This window comes from Capsella rubella, unplaced genomic scaffold, assembly GCF_000375325.1.
Source record: "Capsella rubella cultivar Monte Gargano unplaced genomic scaffold, Caprub1_0 scaffold_1, whole genome shotgun sequence".
Taxonomy (NCBI): Eukaryota; Viridiplantae; Streptophyta; class Magnoliopsida; order Brassicales; family Brassicaceae; genus Capsella; species Capsella rubella.
In genome coordinates, this window is record NW_006238923.1 from 4,848,466 (window position 1) to 4,873,544 (window position 25,079).

At 35.0% G+C, this 25,079-nt stretch overlaps 4 protein-coding genes across 4 annotated transcripts; 3 read left to right on the forward strand and 1 right to left on the reverse strand.

Moving 5' to 3' along the window:
* Positions 1-6,178: 6,178 nt before the first annotated feature.
* On the forward strand, positions 6,179-9,250 carry LOC17896830 (probable WRKY transcription factor 4). The gene is made up of 4 exons (XM_006303907.2): positions 6,179-6,886; positions 7,594-8,276; positions 8,357-8,521; positions 8,635-9,250. Exons 1-4 carry the CDS (start codon positions 6,428-6,430, stop codon positions 8,891-8,893), a joined length of 1,566 nt encoding a protein of 521 aa, XP_006303969.1. The 5' UTR covers positions 6,179-6,427; the 3' UTR covers positions 8,894-9,250.
* A 54-nt stretch (positions 9,251-9,304) lies between these two features.
* Positions 9,305-12,562, reverse strand: LOC17900425. Its single transcript, XM_006303917.2, has 10 exons — positions 12,310-12,562; positions 11,901-12,015; positions 11,429-11,756; positions 11,246-11,332; positions 10,896-11,165; positions 10,685-10,823; positions 10,301-10,601; positions 10,025-10,219; positions 9,785-9,907; positions 9,305-9,690 (listed from the first exon to the last, which is right to left on the reverse strand). The coding sequence occupies exons 3-10, from the start codon at positions 11,715-11,717 to the stop codon at positions 9,580-9,582; spliced, it is 1,515 nt and encodes a 504-aa protein (XP_006303979.1). The 5' UTR covers positions 11,718-11,756; positions 11,901-12,015; positions 12,310-12,562; the 3' UTR covers positions 9,305-9,579.
* A 4,643-nt stretch (positions 12,563-17,205) lies between these two features.
* Positions 17,206-22,998, forward strand: LOC17897608 (ARF guanine-nucleotide exchange factor GNOM). Its single transcript, XM_006306127.2, has 3 exons — positions 17,206-17,311; positions 18,082-18,945; positions 19,207-22,998. The coding sequence occupies exons 2-3, from the start codon at positions 18,208-18,210 to the stop codon at positions 22,831-22,833; spliced, it is 4,365 nt and encodes a 1,454-aa protein (XP_006306189.1). The 5' UTR covers positions 17,206-17,311; positions 18,082-18,207; the 3' UTR covers positions 22,834-22,998.
* A 114-nt stretch (positions 22,999-23,112) lies between these two features.
* Positions 23,113-24,971, forward strand: LOC17897157. The gene is made up of 5 exons (XM_023789125.1): positions 23,113-23,663; positions 24,153-24,252; positions 24,332-24,449; positions 24,522-24,617; positions 24,717-24,971. Exons 1-5 carry the CDS (start codon positions 23,276-23,278, stop codon positions 24,852-24,854), a joined length of 840 nt encoding a protein of 279 aa, XP_023644893.1. The 5' UTR covers positions 23,113-23,275; the 3' UTR covers positions 24,855-24,971.
* Positions 24,972-25,079: the final 108 nt, after the last annotated feature.

The window sequence follows — 25,079 nt, forward strand, 5'->3', positions numbered from 1 at the left end:
AATACCGTATTGGTAATATTATTTTAGGTAACCATCGGCAAATTTATGACAATGTCTCTTTTTTTACCCTATTTTTATTCCAACAATACTACTGTCGTAATAAAAATGCAACCCAATCATAATACATAGTAGAGATCGTACATGGGCTTATCGTGTAATATTTTTTCCAAAATGAATTTGAATACTACAAAATCAATAAAAGAAACAAAAAATGATTCGAAGACACTCTTTATATAAATAATAGATCGAAGGGAGCCCTATAATATTATATGCATGTATCAACAAATAGATAGTTAAATATATAATGGGGTTCAAGATAAGTTTGGGATATATAATAGACCTTAAAAGTGGTCCAAAGTATACTTTCGGAAATGTCACTCTCATCAGAACAACTAAAGAAAAGAAAAAAATGTTAAAACAAAATATCGAAAAGAAAAAAAGATCAAAAAAAGAGTTATGAAAAACAAACTGAGTCCATTAGTCAAGGGTCCTATCATAGTTCTTATGGGGTATGTCCCACCAAATTGATTTCCTTGCGAATCAAAAATTGCAACACAAATAATTAATAAATCTTCTATAAAATATATACACATGCAACTATCAATTTTTCTACCAAACAATATTATATTAATTATACTTCCGAATCATACATAATAAAACTAAAACACGTATTTTTATTATCAAACATATACCAAAGTTTTAAGGAAATATGATGGTTAGAAATTATAGAATTACGTATGAGATAAATTATTTTATGTTTTTTTTTTGGTAGTATAAATTATGTTATGTTGACAGTCTCATTAACTCATTATTATGCATATATTGGTTGGAAATAGATTTATCACTTTGACATTATAAAAAAAAATAATATATTATTGAAATTGAAAAGAAAAAAAAAAGTAAAACTATTTGCCACTCGTCTCCCACTAGCTCTTCTCTCTATTCTCTTTTTACCCAAAAAATATATATATTTATAGTTTTTAAAATACGCTCTCTCTGTCTTTAACGTCAATTTATTAATCTCTATACGTAAGAGGAGTATTATTTTATTAAATGAGAATTGAATAACTTTTGCTCATGAGTTTGTGTTTATACAATAAAGATATGTATATAGTCCCTTTCGAAAAGCATCAAAGAAAGAAAGAACGTAGACAAAAAAAAACACCACACACACAACAAAGCAATCAATTAAACTCTTAATTATCGTATTCTATAGCCTGATAAAGTAGATTCCATATAAAATCTATATAGCTAATCCCAGATCTGTTTTAATTCCTTCTTTTTTCTTCAAGACTACTATATTATGTGTTTTCCATCAAATTATATCTTTAGTGATGGATTAAAAAATGACAAAAATTTTGGTCTTAATAAACGAAATTTACAAAAAAAAAAAGAAGTTAAACCATCTAACGAATTCATAAGGCTAGAATAATTTCATGATCATATATAATCAACCTGTGTGAGTATCTTAAATAGTAAAAATATCTTGCACTTTCGTGTATTATTGATTAGATATATGATTTGAATATATAACTATTGAATGTGTGTGTGTCCATAAAATACTAAGCAAAGAACTATATCCATATATTTTGCTTTTTGTTCTTTTCCCTTGAATAAGACTGATGATGATAAGCCCATTTCCAAATATACAATTTGGGCCTAAATCACACCACAGAAACAAAACAAAAGTTGTTCCTCAATTGCCAACTTGCCATTGTAAGTAGCTTTCTAATAATACTAATAGCATAACTAATTAATTATACTGATTTACACACAAACCAGCGAGAGACACTGATGGTGTAATATGTCAAGTGTGCTACTTTACAATTTGTTATGCCATAAGAATCTAATTTTCTAACCACAATACGTTTAATAAGTGCCATTACATTGAGATTAATAACAAACATACAGTATATAAGAATAAACAAAGTAATTACTAGTACATTTGCAAGACATCGTTTTTACATCGTATGTAATGTACGGATGGTTGGTTGGTTGGTTCCTGAGATGCTACTTGGAATCTGAAAGGGCCAATCACCGAATTTGGTCGACAAAGACGAGAGAAAAAAGGAAGAAAGAAGATGCTCTCTCTCTCTCTCTCTTTCTTCTCCAATGGACAATTTTGGGAGTGTGAAGAATAAATTAAATAATAGTAATAAAAATGGGGAATGGCAGAAGAGTGTAAATAAGGTGTAAGTAGGTGGGTTTGTTTTGTCTAGAGACTAGAGAAAACTTGCTAAAGGTTCGTGGACAACTGAACATAGAGATAAATCGTGTTATGGGGATTTGAGAGCGAAGAGAGAATACTGGTAATGTTTAAGTGTTATTTTCCCTTTATATCCTTTGATCCTTCTGATATCATTTTCCTACTATAATTTTCTAACCAAACAAAAATACTTTCCCATCTAGAATCGATGATCTTTTAATCTTATATTTTTTTCAAAATTATATTATTTTCTCATAAATTTATACAAACTAAACAATTTATATCATACAAATGATTTTTTATTTGTTGAATTGTGTTTATATAGACATTAAATAATTTATTTATTTAAAAATAAGCAAAATTTAATAACTTCTTAATTAATGTATGTTTTCTTAAAAAAAAAAAATTTCTAAAACTGCGAGAATAGCAAATTATTTGTACACACATTTTATCTGTATATCTTACACAACATTAATACACTGATTAATTTTGTCAGCTTAGAAAATCTTGTTGTGCTAGGAAATACTACTAGAAAGTTTTCTTTTTAGATTAGGTTGTCCTTGTGATATAGCCTCTCTGACCTATGATTGCTCTTTGCTTGGATCCTATAAATATACAGTTATAGGCAGTATCAATGTATTAAATCATGTACTGTATATATATATATATATATTAATTTACAAGTATTTTTCAATTTAAATTAGTAGAAAATAAAAGAAGTATAAATTGCTTTGTATATACGGTATTTTATTTATGGAACATATTTGATCCAATCATGTTATTATAAGGCGTCGTAGTAGGTGGACGACGCTATGCAAAGGTTTTTCAGTTTTTTACACGCTATGTAAAGTTACTTTTCGACATCTGTTTATCTTCTTCTTCTTTTTTTTTTTTTTTTGGTTTTTACTTTCTTTAATAGTTTTGTTTTAGAGACGTTCTAGATGTCTTAATAAATATTAAATGTTAAATATATAATCTGATCTACAAAGCTTTTCATATCATAAATTTTCCACTAAGATCAATTTAATAATACGCGTTACATTGTTTGTTTGTTTTGTCGCTATACACACACATGTTTCAGAACAAACAAATACTTTTTTTTTTCCTTTTTTGTTAAGAAAGCTTTGATGATTAAATTGTTGACAAACAGTCAGAGTCTTTCTTGTCAACAAATTCATCAAAAAAACTATATAATCCGAAATTCACAATGTTATTAATTAACTTTTTTAATCAGATGTTTTTTTCTCTCGTAATTAGCTTATAAGTAATTAATTACTTATATATATATATATATTTAAAATGTGTTCTATAATGTTATCAAAAGAGTGACCCTACGAAAATGGGGGAGTCCACAAGAATCAAATAAGGGACCCAAGAAAGACTCGACCACCAATCACCTGTGATCACTCACATACTTAAAACCTATGATCTTTGTTTGCCTTAACGGCAGGTGTCATCTTGAATCTCGATCCCATCACTCTCAGAGATTGAGATACCTTTCTCACTCATGTACCCCACCCACCTCTGCACCAGTCTTGCTCAGTCGACAATTTTAAGCTGCCCGTACTCGACAAAAGCTCAAGAATACACATTTACAATGATCCCGTTAAGCTGCCTGCCTCTAAAAAGGCCCAAAGGGCCTTACTCCCACAAACACATAGGTCACGTGATCTGAACGGTGGGAGAAACGCTTTCTTTTACACTTTAAAGCCTATTAAACACACTAGAAAGGGCCTTAAAGCCCATATTAAAACGCCTTTCCTTTTTGCGCTTTTTCCGATCGTCGTCACTCGTCACCTATCGCAAGATCCTCCTCGTCGAAGCTCTCTGCTGGAAAGCAAAGCAACCATGTCCAACGAGGAGCATCATCTTGAGTCCAGCGACGCCGGAGCTTCCATAATCAACCATGGCGTTTATAGGGGTTGTCACTGATTTATGAACCTTTTCTATTATAATTTATGTGACCCTCTCAATCTCTTTGTCATGAGCTTCTTCTTCTTCATCTTCTTCTTATATGTTCTTTTTAGAGTCTTTCTTTACTCAGAGACTATCTTGTTTTTGGGTTTCTCTAGCTGCTTTGGGATATTTAAAATGTTAGTTATTATAAATGTCATCTTCACGTCTGTAACCTTTGTCCTTTCATGTTTTTGGCTGCCCCCAAATGTGAACGAGTTCCACCCATGAATCTAACCTTTTATGCGCGCCAAGTCTTTACTCGTGCGTTTGTGTCGAGAGACGTATAAGCAATTACTATATAATAGAATAATGGAGTCTAAAATTATTGAAATATGCTAAACAAACCTCGAAAAGTATCAGTTTTATAATACTGGTATTTGGATATGAAACTTGAAAAGTAAAACTAAACGTTCTATACATTCAGTATGGGAAAAAATATATACGAGTAGTTGATAATCGTTTAAAACTCAAGAGTTCCCTTTTACTACATATAATCAAAATAAAAAAATGTAAAACATTTGTCCAAAAAAAAAAAAATGTAAAACAAAACTTGACTTAAGAAGATAAACAATGAAAACAAGTATAATCTTATACTATAAACGAAGCTGTAATAAAACTGTTGTGTGTTTTTAGATCAATTTTTTTATTATTATTGTAGCAATCACATCTGATCTCTTTGTTGTTGGTAATAAAATGATTAAACTGGTGTATTCAAATCATACAGGCAACGTGTGTCCCACAATTAATTATAAGAATGTTTAATATTAAGCTCTCATGCCAAAAAGTCAAATGTCTCTTCAAAAAAAGTCATGTAGCCCAGTTTACTCATCTCACGTTTCCTCCTATTACAAATATACACCCAAAAGTCCACTAAACACAACCAAAATTGATTAATGCTATTAGTATAGTATACAAAAAGTTCATTTCTTTCACTTCAACAAAAACAAAAATTACAGAAATAGCATATCAAAAACAAATTATATGTATTTTAACACTGTTTTATCATCATCATCATCAGTCGAATCACACAAGGAAAAATCTTGTTTTTGTATAAAGAAAAAAAAACACAGCTCTCATGTTATTATGATGATGAGGCTTATATTCGAAAGCCCATTAAGACACGAAAATGGGCTTTAAAAAAAAACGGAATGATAGTTGTCATAATGTGATTCGTACAACGTGGAGTAGCAGCAAGTGGCCATGTCCGGCTGTCCCAGAGCCCTCTCTCTTCGATCCAGGTTCACCGTACATTACAAATTACAAGACCGACGCTTTTTTTTTTTTTTTTTGGTATGTAGGTGAAACCTAAATTTTGATCTATTTGGTACAATTATTTTTTGTTTTGGTTTTGCTTTGACTGAGGTATTCAGATTTTTTGTTTGCTTTGCTATGCTTTTTTTTTTTTTTAATAAAAGGATTAAAAACAAATAATTCTAGATTAGTCTCGGTAACCTTATGTTGTCGTGGTGGGATTAGTAGTAGTAATCATTTCTTAACATGTAAAAAATTACAATTCTATGAATTTGTGTAATTCATTTACCATGAGCTCTTTAAATGATGTATATCTTTGTTTTATTAATAAAGAAAGTATACATATTTTTTAAATAGAAAAATAAAGATAAAAATACATACATAATTAATAAGACCAAAATCTAACATTTCAATTCATAAATGTACCTGTAAATAAAACTGTACAAAACGACAGAATATCTATTGATCTTAAAAATTATAGTATTTTATTCCAATTTTCTACTGACTCCTTATAAAATGGAATTCACATTTATGTCTGAACTTTATTCAAAAAAAAAGTAAATCTAACTTGTCTGAACATTACTACTCAAATAAACCATATTATTAAGAACTTTTTACACACTTTGACAAAAAAAAAAAAAGAGAAATAGCTTTGTTTAAGATTACACATATCTGCAGCGTGGACTTTCTACTGCGAACCCAAAAAGAGTTTTTAATTTATCTTTCTTAAGTTTCCAGATCCGTTTTTAATACCAGAGAAGGACAACAAAAAAAAAACTCGAAATCTCCATTAAAAGAGAACTGATAGATTAGATATTAAAAAGAACACAAAACAAAACGGCGAAGGCACAAAAAAAAAAAAAAGGTGAAGCGAAACACGACACGGATTCACACAGATATATACAAAAAGGATTTTTTTAGATTTGAGAACCCAAAAAAAAAAAAGTTTCCTTTTTTCTTCTCTGTTTTTGATTGATTAATTGGGTTGTTGGGTTTTTCTCTTTTTGGAGATCGATGTCGGAAAAGGAAGAAGCTCCGTCGACATCGAAGTCCACCGGAGCTCCGTCGCGTCCTACTTTATCTCTTCCCCCACGTCCTTTCACTGAGATGTTCTTTAACGGTGGCGTTGGATTTAGTCCTGGTCCGATGACTCTCGTCTCTAATATGTTCTCTGATTCCGATGAGTTTAGGTCTTTCTCTCAGCTCCTTGCTGGAGCCATGGCTTCTCCTGCCACTGCTGCTGCTGCTGCTTCCACGGCTACTGATTACCAGAGAATTGCTGAAGGGAATAATAATAACCATAGCAGCTCGAGTGGTGGTGTTGATGTTGACCCGAGATTCAAGCAGAGCAGACCCACCGGTTTGATGATTTCTCAATCTCAATCTCCCTCGATATTCACCGTACCGCCTGGTTTAAGTCCGGCCATGCGCCTCGATTCACCTAGCTTTTTGGGTCTTTTCTCTCCCGTTCAGGTAGCTTTAAGATTCATCTTTTCAATTTTGCTTTTTCTTTGTTTTTTTTTGGTTTCGTTGAAAAATTTAAAAATCTATTTATGGAAACTGTGTTGTTTGTGTCTTTCTTTGTTGAGCTGTTTCTTGTTTTTTTGTTTTGTTGGCGCTGGTGAGAGAAGAAAATAATAACACACGTATTTGTTAGCAAATCTTTAGGTATATTCCAACAAATTCTAGATTTTGTAACCATTTTGCTGGAATCGTTCTTAAGTCAAAATTGGAGGTTATGAGATTTTTAGATTGATTTAGGGCTTCTTAGAGATTTGGGGATTTCTCCTAAAGGAAGGAACTTTTGCAACTCAACTGTATTGAAAAGATAGGACGTTTCAGACAAAAAAAAACAAAAGGAGGAGCTTGTGGATCAAATACTCAAGGTTCCTCAGTAAGGTTTCCTGGTGCCATATTCGATATCATGTTCTTATGATCTGATATGTTTGATTATGGAACAATATGCTGTCTTTAGTCGAAATGGATCCTTTAAAACAGCTCTTTGCTATATTCTCTTTTGATTTGGTTATATAGTTTTTGACTTGGGGGTTACTAGCAGGTTTCGTTTCTCTGGCTATACTTTTTCTTGACTCTGAATCTGTTTTACCTGTTTTGATGAGTGCTCGGATTTTTTTCGTTTTCGCGGTTCTTGTTCTAACCTGGAATGTCACAATGTGCAGGGATCATATGGAATGACACATCAGCAAGCTCTAGCTCAAGTTACTGCTCAAGCAGTTCAAGCCAATGCCAATATGCAACCACAAACCGAGTACCCTCCTTCCTCTCAAGTTCAATCATTTTCATCGGCTCAAGCTCAGATCCTAACCTCGGCTCCACATTCTTCAGTACCAGCTCAAAGAGAAACCTCAGATGTAACCATCATCGAGCACAGGTCACAACAGCCTGTAAATGTTGACAAACCAGCTGATGATGGCTACAACTGGCGAAAATATGGGCAAAAGCAAGTTAAAGGCAGTGAGTTTCCTCGAAGCTATTACAAGTGCACGAATCCAGGATGTCCTGTCAAGAAGAAGGTTGAGAGATCTCTTGATGGACAAGTAACGGAGATCATCTACAAAGGTCAGCACAGTCATGAACCTCCTCAAAACACTAAGCGAGGAAACAAAGATAGCTCCGCGAATCTAAATGGGAGTTTGATAAATAACAATCGTGGGAGTTCTGAATTGGCGGCGTCACAGTTTCAAACCAATAGCTCCAACAAGACTAAGAGAGAGCAACATGAAGCAGCTAGTCAAGCTACCACAACAGAGCACATGTCTGAGGCCAGTGACAGTGAAGAAGTCGGTAATGGAGAAACCGGAGTGAGAGAGAAAGATGAAAACGAGCCTGATACCAAGAGAAGGTAAAATTATAAGCTCTATTGATGATTGATTATAATTCAAATTTTCAGTTTTTTGATGAGTGAGAGTTTTGATTATGCAGAAATATAGAAGTTCGGGTTTCTGAACCAGCTGCTGCTGCTTCACATAGAACCGTGACAGAGCCCAGAATTATTGTCCAAACGACTAGTGAAGTTGATCTTCTAGATGATGGATATAGGTGGCGCAAATATGGACAAAAAGTTGTCAAAGGGAATCCTTATCCGAGGTAATACATGAAAAACCATCGATTTGTCTAGCTATTACACTCTTTAAAAGGTGGAATCCGGTGATCAATAAAGCTTATGCCCTATAACATTGTGTTATCTTTTTGATCCTTAGGAGCTACTACAAGTGCACAACACCAGGATGTGGAGTGAGGAAACATGTAGAGAGAGCAGCAACAGATGCAAAAGCTGTGGTAACAACATATGAAGGAAAACATAACCATGACCTTCCAGCAGCTAAATCAAGCAGCCATGCCGCTGCAGCGGCACAGTTAAGGCCAGATAATCGACATGGCGGTTTGGCCAACTTAAATCAGCAGCAGCAGCAGCAGCCCGTTGCGCGTCTAAGGCTTAAAGAAGAGCAAACAATTTGAGAAAAGAAAAACAATCTCTGACCTTTTTCATGATAAAGCTTTCAAACCCCACTCATACACTTGTCTGAGAAATCTAGCTGTTTGCAGGAAAGAAAGAGCTTCAGAAGGGGTTTGTTATTCTATGTTCTGGTGTAAAACTTAAGAAGCTCTTTAGGTTTTCAGGTTTCTGTTTTACTAATATGTGAATTCTTTTGTACATGAGGAAGGAAATTACAGGGGGATATTTTGTGTTGTATCTTTGTGTTATTGTTTCAGTAAAGGATAGGTCTTACATTTTGTGGATGAAATTATAATCTTGTAATATCAAACTGTGTTTTCTTTTATTTATTATCAATAATATTATCACATAATGGCTAATGACACAAATTTTGCTTTCTATAGCTCATTCACTCGTAGTCATATACAGAGAAATTGTTGTTTCTAAAGGGTTTTTGAATAATGGAGTAAGAACTTGTGACGTTTGTACAAATGAATCTTTTTCATGAGATTAATAATTTCTGGAGTAGATATGGTTTTCCAAAAAAGACATTGATATTTTCTTCTTCTTTAGTCTCTAAAATACAAATATATGAAAAGGTTCTCTGTTTTAAATTTTTGTCTCTTTGCTCTCCCCATTGATTGATTGATTGGTTGATCCTTCACTCTCTCACTGTGTTATTTTGTAGTGAATCACATCAGAAAGCCCATCATTGTTTGTTAGTTAAAAGAGTTGGAATCTGTCCGTGATTCACGAAATCAATCTTGTTCAGCCTGACACAACACAGTACTTGCTCTGGAAGTTCCTCTGGTGATTGAGCCTGTGTCAGAAAGAACAAAAAGCTTACTTGAGAAACACTCCAATAAAGTAAGACCTACCAAAACAAAGTGTTCTTGGGAGAATTTTTCAAGTACCTGAATAGTTAAACCCAAATCAAGAATCCCATTCTTGATCCTATCCCTGAAAGATTCGAGTCCTTTCCTCGATATGTAACTGAATCTATGTATATCCAAATCGATCTCAAAGTAGTTTGGTCCCTGTCCAAATGATCAACACACAAACACACACACGGGCACATAGCATTAACCACAAAGCTCTGTAAATGAAATCTAAGATAATATCTATGAAAACGAAAGAAAGAGCTGTTATCTAACCCGAAAGAAATCGTGTTGCGGACGAGAAAGAACCGGTTTATCGTTGTATGCTGTGATAAGTTTTCTCTCAGTAGAACTTAGCTGAAGATCCTCAGGATTTACCAAACCGGCCAGGATCTTTAACCTCTCTCTGAATGGAACTGTTGATTCTCTCGTGAATCCTTTCACTTTCTCCATTTCATCTTCCATGAATCTCTACAAAAACCAAATCTTTTAAAATCTCTTTATAGAAACGTCATAGCCGTTGGATAGGATCCATCATCATCATCATCATACCTTTATGGTTTCTTGAAAGTGAGATGAGATTTCTTTGTGATAATTCTCATTCAATTTGAAGTATAAGACTAAGCTAAGTCCTTCACCATCATAGTCACCAAACATAGAGGTTGCATACATTGGAAGCTGGATGTTCACAATCAAGAGATTGGGGATATCACAGACTTGTGATGATGTCGGTTTCAAATTAGGGAGCTCAATGTGCTGAGCAATGTGGTTGATCTTCTTAGGACACGCGAAAAGATCGATTCCAATTGGTATGTAAGGACTACAGTTTGGTGCAGGACTCTTTTGCTTGTCTCTGCAGATGATTTACACAATACGATTAAGAGTGGATACAAAAACTGTTTGTCTACTTTCTTGATCTGAAATTTGAATCCTAACCTGAAGAAATTCAATCCACGGAGCTTGAAACTAGAGGGAGAAAGTTCTGACCAGCTTCCTTGACTACTTAGCTTCTCTCCCAAAGAACGTTGAATCACAGAACCGGCTTTTGGACGGTACAAGAGCTTCTCACCTGAAGCTGATACAAGATCATTAGAAGAAAGTTAAAAAGATTTAAACTTATAAAGACTTTGTTCCTTTTTCTTCTTACAGAAATCAGATGCTCTTGATTTGCTATCGATAGATGTTCTTCGCACAGAAACCATAACAACTTTTGATGACTTCTTCCTGTGATCTTGATGATCTTCACAAGTGGTACTCTTGAAAGTTTCATGGTGAGATTCATCAGCCACTTGGTTTCTCTTTATGCTAACTTCATTCTTGCTTGAGTATGTCTCTGATTTGTTTCCATCTATTTTCAGGTAACTCTCGTAGAACTCTTCATACTGAATCACTTGTCCCATTGCAGAAGCATTTGCATCTGCACAAAAAACAAGATCATGTTTTCAGACAATCACAAACCAATATGTCTCTAGATTTATCGAGCTGCTAATTTTTTACCTTCAAAGACACTACTATTTGAACCATCATCAGAATCAGAATCGATGTAGCTAAAGGAATCGTACCAAGCTTCCTCATGTGATATTCCTGGAAATAGAAAAAAAGACTAATCAAGATTCAAGAAAACACATTTTTAGAAAGAAAAAAAAAACAGAATCAAGATTGTGAGAATGTTGGTCTTACGGTTTCCATCGATTTGGCTGCAGTTCCATTGAAGCTGAGTTACATGGAAGTTAGCGTTAGACATCTCAGCTCTCTTACACATCATCTTGGCAGCACAGTTGTCGAAATCAAGATGAACATATTCGCTCACTGCAAAATCCCTAACACTCGCATTACTCATGCGTTTCATAGGAACATCGGGCATCGAAGCAGATATTTTGGACCGACATTTGCCAGATCGGCCACGTCTATGCTTCTTCTGTTGAAGCTTGTTGTTGAGCTTTCTCTGAGAAGAAACGCAGCCACCCATTCTTTTTTTTGAAGACTACTACTTCATTCACCAGCTAAGCTATATAAAAAAAAAAAAAATTCTGTAAGGAATCTGTTGAAAAACATTCAAGAGACATATATAATAAGAGACTACAAGAAGACCATTACCAAATATCTTGTCTGAAACGAAAATCAAATGCCAAAAAAGATTTGAATATTGCACCTTTTTGAAAAAAATCTTCCAGAGAGGTCACTCGTAAGAACTGATCTTCTTCACAAAAGAGAATGCATCAACAACATTCATAACAATGGGATGTTGATTCATGTATCTTCAAGACCTTCATAGAGGAAACAAAAAAAAAAAATAGAATGAGGTTTTGTATTTTCAGATATTTGTGGCCTAGTTGGTTTGAAATACATATTATTTTAAAATAAGCAAATCATCGATAACATCAAACGCAACAAATGCAGCCATTTGAAACGTGAAAGATAAGAAAGAAAAATCTTGAAAACACAATTAAGCATTGTTTTTTTTTTAAATTGGAGATTAATCCAAAACTCAAATCATTTGTTAACCAAAACATAAAATACTTCAGACCCATTTTTTTTATTATCAAATCAAGAAAACAAACCAGAAGAAGAAGAAGAACAGAGGAAGGGGGGGAAAGAACAGAGGAAGAAGAGGATCCTTGGGGGGGAAAAAGAATCCTCTGTTTTCGTCTATCTTCTTCTCTGCCTCTCTCTCTCTCTCTCTCTCTTTTGTCTCTGTGTCTTTTTTTCGTGTCAATAAAGAAGAAGAAATAAAAGAGAGATAATTAAGACAAGATTAAGAACCCGTAAACACTCTGTTTCTCTAAGTAACCCGTTTTCCTCGGATCCTTCCCCTCTAAAGTCTTCTCTTCTTCCCCGTTTAAATCTCTCTGTTTCTTTGTCTCTCTTCTCTCTCTCTCTGCTTTTAAATAAATATGAATGTATATATTTTCTTCTCCATCTTAATGATTATTTTCAAAGTAAATTTGGGATTCTGATTAATCGGGTTTTAATTACATTACAGAACATATGAGTTTTTTATATATATAACAGCACGTGTCGCCATTTATGGTAAAGTCTTCTTAATTTCTTAACCTCTCTTTAAGACCGTGTCTTCTTCCTCATCGTTGTGTACACAAACCTTTTCACCCGATCTTTAAGGAAGGAATACAATTTTGTCCACAACATGTTACATGTATTCAATAGTTCTAACAAATTTTATTCAGACTTAAGAATTTTAAAAAGTTAACGTTAACCTGAACGTAAATATATATATAGATACTGATGATGAAAACAATGTCTAATTAAGATCGTCGGGACACTGAAGTAACATTTTCTTTATAAACGAAATTAGAGAAGATTCGTATGTGGAGTTCTCGAGGATCACATGCTTAATGTATACGGCATGTCCTAATATGTGTTAGAAAAATGTCCTAAAACGTCGTTTATAATCCAACCAGTACTGTAATATATGTTTCTAGCTATTGTTATATATCACGCAAAATTTTCATCCCAGCAAAGTTAGCTAAGTTAATGCATGTTGCCCTATGAAGGGTTTGTGGGATTTTTCATTTTTGTATGGAACCAGATCATATAGAAGTTATTAACTATTAGTTTCATAATACACACACATAGGTACTCCGGGGAAAAGAAAATGGTACACTTTCGTGGTTCGTTTACAAAAAAATAGTGATTTGATGTGCAATTACAATGTTGTTGTCATGATGGAAATAAAGTTATGTCGTTGTACAATACAGTTTGTCATTTATTTTCTTAATCTAATCATTCGTAATAGATTAATTGAACATTTTACATAAAGCCGTCTTAGGAATACAATAAACTATACTAAAAACAATATTAAGATACAAAAAAAAAGTTAATAAAAAGCCATTAGTTAGTTCAAAGTCCTTTTCTTAGGAGAGTAAATTAGTCTACGGAGATTCATTCTCATCAGTCATCATTGATTATTATTATTTTTCTTCCAGTTGAAGCTGTTCTATGAAAGAGACGTAATTACCTGATTCTCTGTGTTTTGTGGAACAAATGAAATTTATTTAACTAAAACACACAACTGTATAATTGCAACGAAAACTATTTAAAACTTTTAGACTAATTTCACTTTGATTTATATATGTGTTCTTTCTTTTGTTGCTAATTGTTACATTACATCTATTACATGTCACTTCCGATTAAACTAGATGGTAACGAGCTAATATTAATATCTTAAATTTTCATTTGCAGATACAGTATGTATTCTGTTGCATCCAATCCTATTTAGACAATAGTATAAATTCCTTTTTTAGTTAAAAATGACGTAATTGTAAAGAAAAAGACTCAACAATTGGATTCTTGTTTATTTCAACTATGCTATTGACGACGGCTCGTATTTTATGATCTTACTTTCTATAACAAAAGCAAAGAAAAGATTATCAAAAATAAGATACCACCAGAAAAGAAATAAAAATCATTTCCGAAAAAGCAAGAATAATTCAGCAAATCCAATTAGTCATACTGATATACCAAACATGTCCTGAAAAAAACTAGTTCATGTATTCAAACCTTTTAATGAGAATAATAATTATTATCATTATAGCATGTAGAAAAAGAATAAACAAGAATTGTTTCTGGACAAAAGATTTATGTAGGCTTTTTTATTTTATTTTTTGGTATTATTCTGATTCTTCCCCAAGTTTACCATTGTTAAGTTTTAAAAAAATCTCTTACATCTAGTTGATTATATAAAAACTAGTAATATTTTTTCCCCCCATTATAACTCTTCCGATCATAAAAAAAAAACTTAGGGATAATAAATATTAATAAGAAGAAAACTTGTTAGAACCCATTGAGGGAGGCTATATTTTTTTCTCACCCAAAAGATACAAAAATAGGTTGGTAAGATAATAACATTTGGGTGCACTTTTTCCTAGCAAATTAAACTAGGTCTAGTTTTAATAATGGCAATACATAAAGAGATCAGATTAAATGCGACATCCACTTTGTCCAACTTACCATAGTAATTGTCAGATGTTTTATAATAACCACGATTGGTTTTGTTAGGGTTGCTGAGACCTGATCATATGAGTACAGTCTCTACAAGTAAGAACGTAACTACAATTATAATTGATTACATAGACACACTGTACGTATATTAACACATTATACCATACACCAATATAACTAATTAAAGTCTAATTGAAATAATTATAAGCTAATTGCTACTGGAAAAATAAAAATTGCGCTGAGGAAGGTCTTTGCCAAAATAGTGCTACATGTTAATTAGAAGAAGAGAGGAAGATGATATATTTAACTGGTGAAGCATTAAATTCCAGTTAAGAGGTTTGGGCAGATGTAAGTGTAGTAGTTGGTACTTGAGACTTGACTTACACACACCAAATCAAAACGTATATACACTTACATGATGTCACACCATAATTTACTTAACACAAATTTTTATTGAAAACTCCAACCATACCAACCTGATTCGTACTAGCTTAATTTTTCTTTGATCTATTATTCCAAACCTTAAGTTCTAACTAATATTTGGTTAATATTCCAAATCATGATCCAAAATGTATATGTATTTTTCGTTTCAATCTCAAGTATACACCACGCGGTTCAATTTATATGGCAACACATCAATTTTAATACTCTAGTAGAAAGGAACTAAACTACTACTATATATAATAAGTCTCATTAGTTTGCTTTATGTATTCTCTTCAAGCTTTCTAATGCTAAACTAGAAACTATTTATTCGATTTTATACATATTATTTATTCGAAACTTTATAATATACAGAGACCGGTGCAGTTTAGTAGTTAGTGGATACCATACATATCATGATACAAGTTAATACTATAATTAGGAAGTAGATACGTTCCAAACACAATACTCGAACGTGTGTATACCTTAGGAAACATTTGCCAACTGGCTACTCTGTTTTATACCAAAAGTCTAGATATCTATAAATCTAGGGGTGGATGTAATGATTAGTACCATATACTTATATATGTTTGATACTCAAAGTTTATATTCAGTTATATATTAATTACATGGATGTACGTAATTAATGTCAATAGAAAACAAAGATCTCTCGTAAGTTAATATCTAATCAATTTGAAAACATTTTTATTTTTACCCAAAAGTTATGTCATTTGTCATCTATTTAGTAAAAATACCAGACGCTTTTCGTCCACAACCTATAAACAGAGCTTAGCTATTTAGATATTTTTATAGTTAATGATGATGACGAATCATAGATTGCTAAACATACTATATTATATATGGTTATAAAATGATTGTTCATTTTTCTTTGACACTAATTAAACATGAAAGAGACATGTCCTTCGAGTGCAAGAATACCTAAAACAGACAAAGCAATAAGTCTATGACATATCTTATTGTGTTATACTAATTCCTTACATACGTTTATGTTGGACAAGTTAGTACTACATATATTAGGTTTACGTATTTTTCCGTTATAAAAACTCTTAAGAAAAGTATTGTCTCCCACTATCCCATTAGGACAAACTGGCAAAAGGCAACCACCTCAACAACATCAAAGAACAAAGAATTATTCAACTGTTCTCCACAATTTATATCATATATTTAAAACTATATAGTAGGAGTACTTTTCTAAACTATATAGTAGGAGTACTTTTCTAAATTTAAATTGATTGATTTTGTTTTTCCATTTTCTGAAAATGACAAATGTGATATGATTGGTGGGGGAAAAAACAAAACAAATTTATATAGTGAGGTGAGTAAAACAAAGTCATTGCTCTAATTGCTCTAAGGTATCATAAATTGGGCCCGTATAAGCCTGTTACAGGCCCATTTGTAGTATACATGGTCATGAAGTAAAAAGCTTTAGATATTTTGGGGGTCTAGAGCATCAATATCATGAATTACAGACCCTTCTACAGTAAAACCTCTAAAAATTAATAATGTTGGGACCATGAAAATCTATTAATTTATAGAGGTATTAATTTATCGATAAATTAATAATTATTATAGAGAGATTTTCCTACTTTGAAAGTTTTTTTCAGAAAAATATTGAAAAATGAGATTTAATCATGATAATTAGTATTTTATATAATCAATTACAAAGAAAATAATAATTATTATATCTTGAAAGAGAATGCCAACAATTTTTGATATAATAAAATATTAGAAATAAACTCTAACAAAAACTAATGTGTCTATATATACATATATTTTGAAAATTTTACCTAATTATTAATTTATAATATTATTGGGACCATATAGTTACAAAGGATTTTTAAAAAATTATTATCTTATTATTTTATCGAAATATGTATAAAATTACACTAGTCCCAGCTTGGGACCGGAGAAATTTATTAATTTATAGAGATTATTAATTTATCGAGTATTAATTTATAGAGGTTTTACTGTACATAGAAATATGACTATTTGGCCAGACAAGGGTGTTTTCGTAAATTCTATCACTTACTTCTTTTTTTCTTTTTTTTGCTTTCTTCGCCTTTTGCTCCCTCCCCGAGATTTTCCGATCGTGCTTTCCTCAAAAGCATTTCTGTTTGTCGTCGTCGGAGCCCGACGACAGATCTTTGAATCGCTGGAGATTTAGTAAGTAAATCTACAGATCTCGTTTCCTTGAACTTCTTCTTCGTTTACTATTTGTTTCCATCGTTCCTTCGTTGTGCATTGATGATGTTTGTAATGTTTTACTAGAATCTAAGTCAGAAGTTATCTCTCTCTCTCTGTTACTCAGTTTTTGAACTAGATTTCCATTCTTGCGTCGAACGAGTTTCTTCTTCTTGTTGATTCGCATTGCTGGTGTTTTTCCTAAATTCTGAGATTTAGCGAGACCTGTTTCGAGTTTTTGGTCATCTGAAGAACCGATAATAGTTTCGGAATTGGTTTCGTAAAACGGTCACTGGTCTGCTGAATTGTAGTTAAGCTTAGTCCATCGAAGTTAGTGACTCTTTGACTGTATAAGTTGCTGATGCTATAGATGGGATTAGTGTTATCAGGTTTATTGATATAACAAAGAGGTTGCAAACTTTGTTATATAGGGATTTGTAGGAATTGGTTTTCCTGGGGGATCAAATTGTAAGAATTTGTTGCTTAGCTACTCATAAACTAATCTGCAACATAAGTTACTACTGTGGAAGAGGTTACTCTGAAAATGTTACTAAATTATTAGTATGGTTTAAGACCATTTTATATTTCTTTGCTTGTGGTTTATATCTTTGAATCAAAGCGGCTATTTTCAGAGACACTGTTGTAGTATTTGATTAACATACGAGGTTGTCTTTCCTAATAGCTCTGTAAAAGAATCTGTAATCTGTTTAAAACAACACTGTTGATCTAATCTGTTTGTTTCTTTTTTCCAGTAATGATGGAGTTTGGCATCTATTTGTGAAGGGTATATGCTCTGGTTGTATCCACCTTATATTCTGCCAGGAAGATCGTGAGCACCGAAGTGCCTTGGGCTCTGGCTGCAGATTAGAGCAGATTAAATGGGTCGCCTAAAGTTGCATTCTGGAATTAACTCCATTGAGGAAGAGCCTGAGGACTTTGAGAGTACTGATTCAAGCAATACAACCACTTTAGCATGCATGATTGATACAGAAATTGCTGCTGTTTTAGCGGTTATGAGAAGAAATGTAAGATGGGGGGGTCGATACATGGCTGGCGATGATCAACTAGAACACTCGTTGATTCAGTCACTGAAAGCTCTTAGAAAACAGGTGTTCTCATGGAACCAGCCATGGCATACGATTAGTCCCATATTGTATCTTCAGCCCTTTCTTGATGTGATACGTTCGGATGAAACTGGAGCACCGATAACCAGCATTGCTTTGTCATCAGTTTACAAAATCTTAAATCTGAATGTAATTGATCAACATACTGCAAATATTGAAGACGCAATGCACTTGGTAGTTGATTCTGTGACAAGCTGCCGGTTTGAGGTGACTGATCCTGCATCAGAAGAGGTTGTGCTAATGAAGATACTGCAGGTTCTTCTGGCATGCATGAAAAATAAAGCATCAGTTATGCTAAGCAATCAGCATGTATGCACTGTCGTCAATACTTGTTTTCGTGTTGTCCACCAAGCAGGAATGAAAGGTGAGTTATTGCAACGTGTAGCTCGCCACACTATGCATGAACTAGTAAGGTGTATCTTCGCGCATCTCCCAGATGTTGACAGAACAGAAAATACACTTGTCAACAGGGCTGGAAGCATCAAACAAGAGGTATGATATTGGGGTCCTTGTTATCGCCTTACTGGTTTAGTAAAGTCAATTTGGAGTATAAGTTTTGCAAGATATCTTCTTTCAGATAGAAATATATATTTTTCCAGGAAAAAGAAGACTACCAATTCTGCATCTAGTTAATAATTAATTTGTTTCGGAAGAACTTCCCCAACAGATGCTAGATTTAATGCATTTTTCTTATGTTTTCATATATTCCATTTATTGTGCAATGATTAGTGATGGTCTTTTGCATGGCCGCAGAAAGCTGGAGTAGACAGTGATTATGCCATTGTGAGTAAACCAGTCGAGGATGGAAATGGTAACTCCGAGTATGACACTGAAAATTCTGTGGCAACTTTTGCATCTGGTGCTCAAACTTTGATGGATGATGGACCAGTTGGGCCTGGAAGCAGAAAGCCGGCTTCTCCATATGATTTGCATATAATGACAGAGCCATACGGAGTTCCAAGTATGGTGGAAATATTTCACTTTTTATGTTCTTTGTTAAATGTGGTTGAACATGTTGGGATGGGCTCCCGATCAAACACCATAGCATTTGACGAAGATGTGCCTCTGTTTGCGTTGAATTTGATAAACTCAGCCATTGAACTTGGTGGGTCGTCAATCCGCCATCACCCAAGATTGTTAAGCCTAATTCAAGATGAGTTATTTCGTAACTTGATGCAATTCGGCTTGTCGATGAGCCCCCTTATTCTTTCGATGGTTTGCAGCATTGTGCTCAATTTGTATCAACATCTACGTACCGAACTCAAATTGCAGCTTGAGGCATTCTTTTCCTGTGTGATTCTGAGGCTTGCTCAAGGAAAATATGGACCTTCTTATCAGCAGCAAGAGGTTGCTATGGAGGCTCTTGTGAACTTCTGTAGGCAGAAGAGTTTTATGGTGGAGATGTATGCCAATCTTGATTGTGATATAACTTGCAGCAACGTGTTTGAGGAGCTGTCTAATCTTCTATCGAAGAGCACATTTCCTGTGAACTGTCCTTTGTCCGCAATGCACATTCTTGCTCTGGATGGTCTAATCGCTGTTATTCAGGGAATGGCTGAGAGGATAAGTAATGGATTAACTGGTTTGGACTTAGGTCCTGTCCATCTTGATGAGTATACGCCTTTCTGGATGGTTAAGTGTGACAATTACAGTGATCCAAATCACTGGGTTTCATTTGTACGCAGAAGAAAATATATCAAGAGAAGGTTAATGATTGGAGCAGATCACTTTAACAGGGATCCAAAGAAGGGGTTAGAGTTTCTCCAAGGGACACATCTTTTGCCTGACAAACTTGATCCCCAAAGTGTAGCTTGTTTTTTCAGATATACTGCTGGGCTTGATAAGAACCTTGTTGGGGATTTTCTTGGAAACCATGACGAGTTCTGTGTTCAGGTTCTCAATGAGTTTGCTGGGACTTTCGATTTCCAGTACATGAATTTGGATACTGCACTCCGACTCTTCTTGGAAACTTTCAGGTTGCCTGGAGAATCTCAGAAAATACAGAGAGTGCTTGAGGCGTTCTCTGAAAGGTACTATATGCAGTCTCCTGAGATTCTGGCAAACAAGGATGCTGCTCTTGTGTTATCATACTCGATTATCATGCTTAACACTGATCAACACAACGTTCAAGTAAAGAAAAAGATGACAGAAGAGGATTTTATTCGTAACAATAGGCATATCAATGGAGGAAATGATCTACCTAGAGAATTTTTGTCTGAACTCTATCACTCCATCTGCAACAACGAGATCAGGACTACTCCAGAACAAGGTGCAGGCTTTCCTGAAATGACTCCCAGCCGTTGGATTGATTTGATGCATAAATCTAAAAAAACTGCTCCGTATATTATGGCTGATTCAAGGGCTTACCTTGACCATGATATGTTTGCTATTATGTCTGGTCCAACCATTGCTGCTATATCAGTCGTTTTTGACCATGCGGAACATGAAGATGTTTACCAGACATGCATTGATGGATTCCTGGCTATTGCTAAAATATCTGCCTGTCATCATCTAGAAGATGTCCTTGATGATCTGGTTGTGTCTCTCTGCAAATTCACAACTCTGTTGAATCCATCATCTGTTGATGAACCTGTTCTTGCATTTGGTGATGACGCAAAAGCGAGGATGGCTACTATCACTATTTTTACCATTGCAAACAAATATGGAGATTATATACGTACAGGTTGGAGGAACATATTGGACTGTATCTTACGGTTACATAAACTTGGACTTCTGCCAGCACGTGTAGCCAGTGATGCAGCTGATGAATCTGAACTTTCATCTGAGCAAGGACAAGGAAAGCCCCTCGCGAATTCCCTATCTTCAGCTCATCTACAGTCAATGGGAACTCCAAGGAGATCTTCCGGATTGATGGGAAGGTTTAGTCAGCTTCTCTCACTTGATACAGAAGAGCCCAGATCACAGCCTACTGAGCAACAGCTTGCAGCTCATCAAAGAACACTTCAAACAATTCAGAAGTGTCATATTGACAGTATATTTACCGAAAGCAAGTTTCTACAAGCTGAATCTTTGTTGCAGCTTGCACGTGCTCTCATTTGGGCTGCAGGTAGACCACAAAAAGGAACCAGCTCTCCTGAGGATGAGGATACTGCAGTTTTCTGTCTGGAATTGCTTATTGCAATCACTCTTAACAACAGAGACAGGATTGTTCTCCTATGGCAAGGCGTCTATGAACATATAGCTACAATTGCTCAGTCAACGTTGATGCCCTGCAACTTAGTGGATAAAGCTATTTTTGGCCTACTTCGGATCTGCCAGAGACTACTTCCTTATAAAGAAAGCCTAGCTGATGAGCTTTTGAGATCCCTTCAGCTTGTGCTGAAACTGGATGCACGTGTTGCCGATGCCTATTGTGAGCAGATTGCAGTTGAAGTCAGCCGTCTTGTGAAAGCCAATGCTAATCACATCAGGTCTCAGGCTGGATGGAGAACAATCACATCCTTACTCTCCATCACAGCTAAGCACCCAGAAGCTTCTGAAGCAGGATTTGATGCGGTATCCTTTGTTATGTCTGAAGGAACTCACCTGTATCCAGCCAATTATGTACTCTGTGTTGATGCTGCAAGACAGTTTGCTGAATCACGCGTGGGACAATCGGAACGATCTATCCGTGCCCTCGACCTAATGGAAGATTCATTAAAATATTTGGCTAAATGGGTTCGAACAGCTAAGGAAAACATGGGAGAAGAAGATTTCGGGAAGATGTCACAAGATATTGGGGAAATGTGGTTGTGGCTTGTTCAAGGTCTAAGAAAAGTGTGTTTAGTCCAGAGGGAGGATGTCCGAAACCACGCGTTACAGTCATTACAAAAGTGTTTAGGCGGAGTAGATGGGATCAACCTAGGTCACAGCATGTGGTCTCAATGCTTTGACAAAGTAATCTTCACGCTTTTAGATGACTTACTTGAGCTAGCTGCTGGGTCACAAAAAGACTATAGAAACATGGAAGGCACACTGCTTCTCGCGATCAAACTCCTCTCCAAAGTGTTTCTTCAGCAACTCCAAGAGCTATCTCAGTTATCAACCTTCTGCAAGCTATGGCTCGGTGTTCTAACCCGAATGGAGAAGTACATGAAAGTGAAAGTAAGGGGCAAAAAAAGCGACAAGCTTCAAGAATCCGTGCCAGAGCTTCTAAAGAACATATTGCTAGTGATGAAGACCAAAGGAGTGCTTTTGCAAAGAAGTGCTCTTGGTGGAGATAGCTTATGGGAACTAACATGGCTTCATGTGAACAACATCGTTCCTTCTATGCGACTCGAGCTATTCCCTGATCAAGAATCAACACAGCTTGGTGATGATGAGACCGTAGCGAATGGCTTATCTTCTCCTGAAGCGGGAGCAAACACAGCTGGTTTGTGACCTTATAAAATGAGATTATTATTAGGTGAGTTTCTTTTGAACATCCATATGATTGTAAAAGTGAAAGCTTCTTATGTAACCTCTCTACGCTTTTTTTTTTTTTTGTAATATATACATGTGTCTAATTCAGAGATCAAGTAAGCCCCCTCCGTTATGATGTTTTTATTTGTCGCTCTGTTGAATATGAAACCCTCGGAACGGGTCAGAAGGTTTTGAGTAACTGTGGTACCCACCAAAAGGGGAAAATATCAGCGGATTCAGTAGCTGCTTCCACGAGTTTCTTTTTAACCCGATGAGTCGTTTACGTTACGTCGAGAATTTTCCCATTGATTTTCTCGAGAAAATTAAAAAAAAACCTAAGCAAGAGGATTGTTTGATTAGCCAAGGGGAGGAGAAGAAAATCTAAGAACTGTGATTTATAGGGATAAGAGGAAGTTCTAAAATGGAGTCGCTGATATCTGTGTCTCCGTCTATAATACTTCCTCCGACCACTACTACGATCTCCGTTTCAACTTCACGATCAGTCTCGATTCGTCTTCGTTCCAACCGTTCTTCTTCCCTTTCAGGCTTTTCCAGCTCCGGTAAACGAGTTTCGATACCGAGAAGAAGAAGAAGACTGTTCGTTAGCTGTAAATCGACCAGCGGCGGCGGAGGAGGATCAGATAAGCTTGGTGGCGATGAGGAAGAAGAGAGCAAGGAAGTTGAGCGGGCGCTTCACTTGGACGGTACGATCCCTGGGACTTCCGATGAGTTTGTAAGGCAAGTCTCGTCTCGTGCTTACGAAATGCGTCGGAAATTAGAGCAGACGTTTGATTCCACCAGCTATGACGGTATAACCTCTCTCAATCTCTGCGTTTTCTTCGATGACATTTGGTGATGATGAATAAATTTCCTTGACTGATACTTCCGTTGATGTGCTGCTTGTTTGAAATTCATGTTTATGTTTAACGTTTTGTTGAACAATGTTAGAATTTAGTCACTGTGTCACAACTAAGATAGATGTAGTGAGAGCTATTCAACTAATTGTTCTCTGCATACCATTTCTTTTTCATTTCCATTCCTAGTTTCCAGTCTTATAGTAAGATTGCAAGCAAATAACTTATTAAACAACACGGTTTTTATCATCTCATCATCCACAGAAATGCTGATGGATTGGAATATCAAAAACATAGACTTCTAGGATGAGAACATAAGTGTGGTCTAAAGTTTATGTTCATCTCAAGTTTATGTATCGATGTTGTTCCTCTAGTGCTCTGTGTATAAGCTTTAATGATTTCGTTGACTAACCCTCTGTCACTATGTCATGACAACAATCTCAGTGTTGGAGTCCAACCCATGGAGAGGGGACTCGAAGCCTGTATATGTACTAACACAGAGAGAAAACCAGATCTGCACCATGAAAACAAGAACGAACCACAGGTTCCAACTCTCTTCCACTCTGTTTATTAGTTTTGGTTTTCCTATTGCTTGCATAACAGTAGCAATCGGTTTATAACAGTGAAGTAGAAAAAGAGCTTGGACTCTTGTTTCCTAGTAGGATCAGCAACCAGACAAAACAGTCTAGACCCAAAACTAAATTCGATATGCTCGTAGAAGACATTCGAGATGGTGTACTGGTAAGTATTTTCAATGAATCACTTCCAACACCCTATGGAAACCAACAAAATGTGACCATTTTTATCTCAAAGGTTTTCGAAGATATGAATGAGGCTGTTAAATACTGTGACCTATTACAAGGTGGAGGAAAAGGGTGTGAAGGCGTCGCTGAGATTGAGGCCTCATCTGTAAGATTATGCAACAAAGATATCATTTCATTCTATAAATTTGTCGCCTTAAACATTTGACAAGTGATCAACTTTGTTCTTTTTTTTTTGTTTGAATAGGTTTTTGACCTTTGCCGAAAAACAAGGTCACTGGCAGTGCTCTTCCGCCGAGGAAGAACACCACCCACGCCTCAGACGCTGGAGCGTAATCTGGGATCCCGTAAGCGTTCTCTTGAGGACTTAAAGGATGGTAAATAATAGATTGTGAAACAATTTAGATCACCACGTTACAATAATTTGAAAATACTTGTATAAATTAAACTGTAATTAACCGTGTGTATATATATAAAAGATACGTTTCGCTTGTGCTCCATATACCTCTCTTGAAGTTGCGCTCTTTACTTGAAGGCTTTTAAAGCTAACACTAGTACTCTAGTAGTTGTATCAGCATAAATCTGGTTTACAGTTCGGACTTTTTATTAT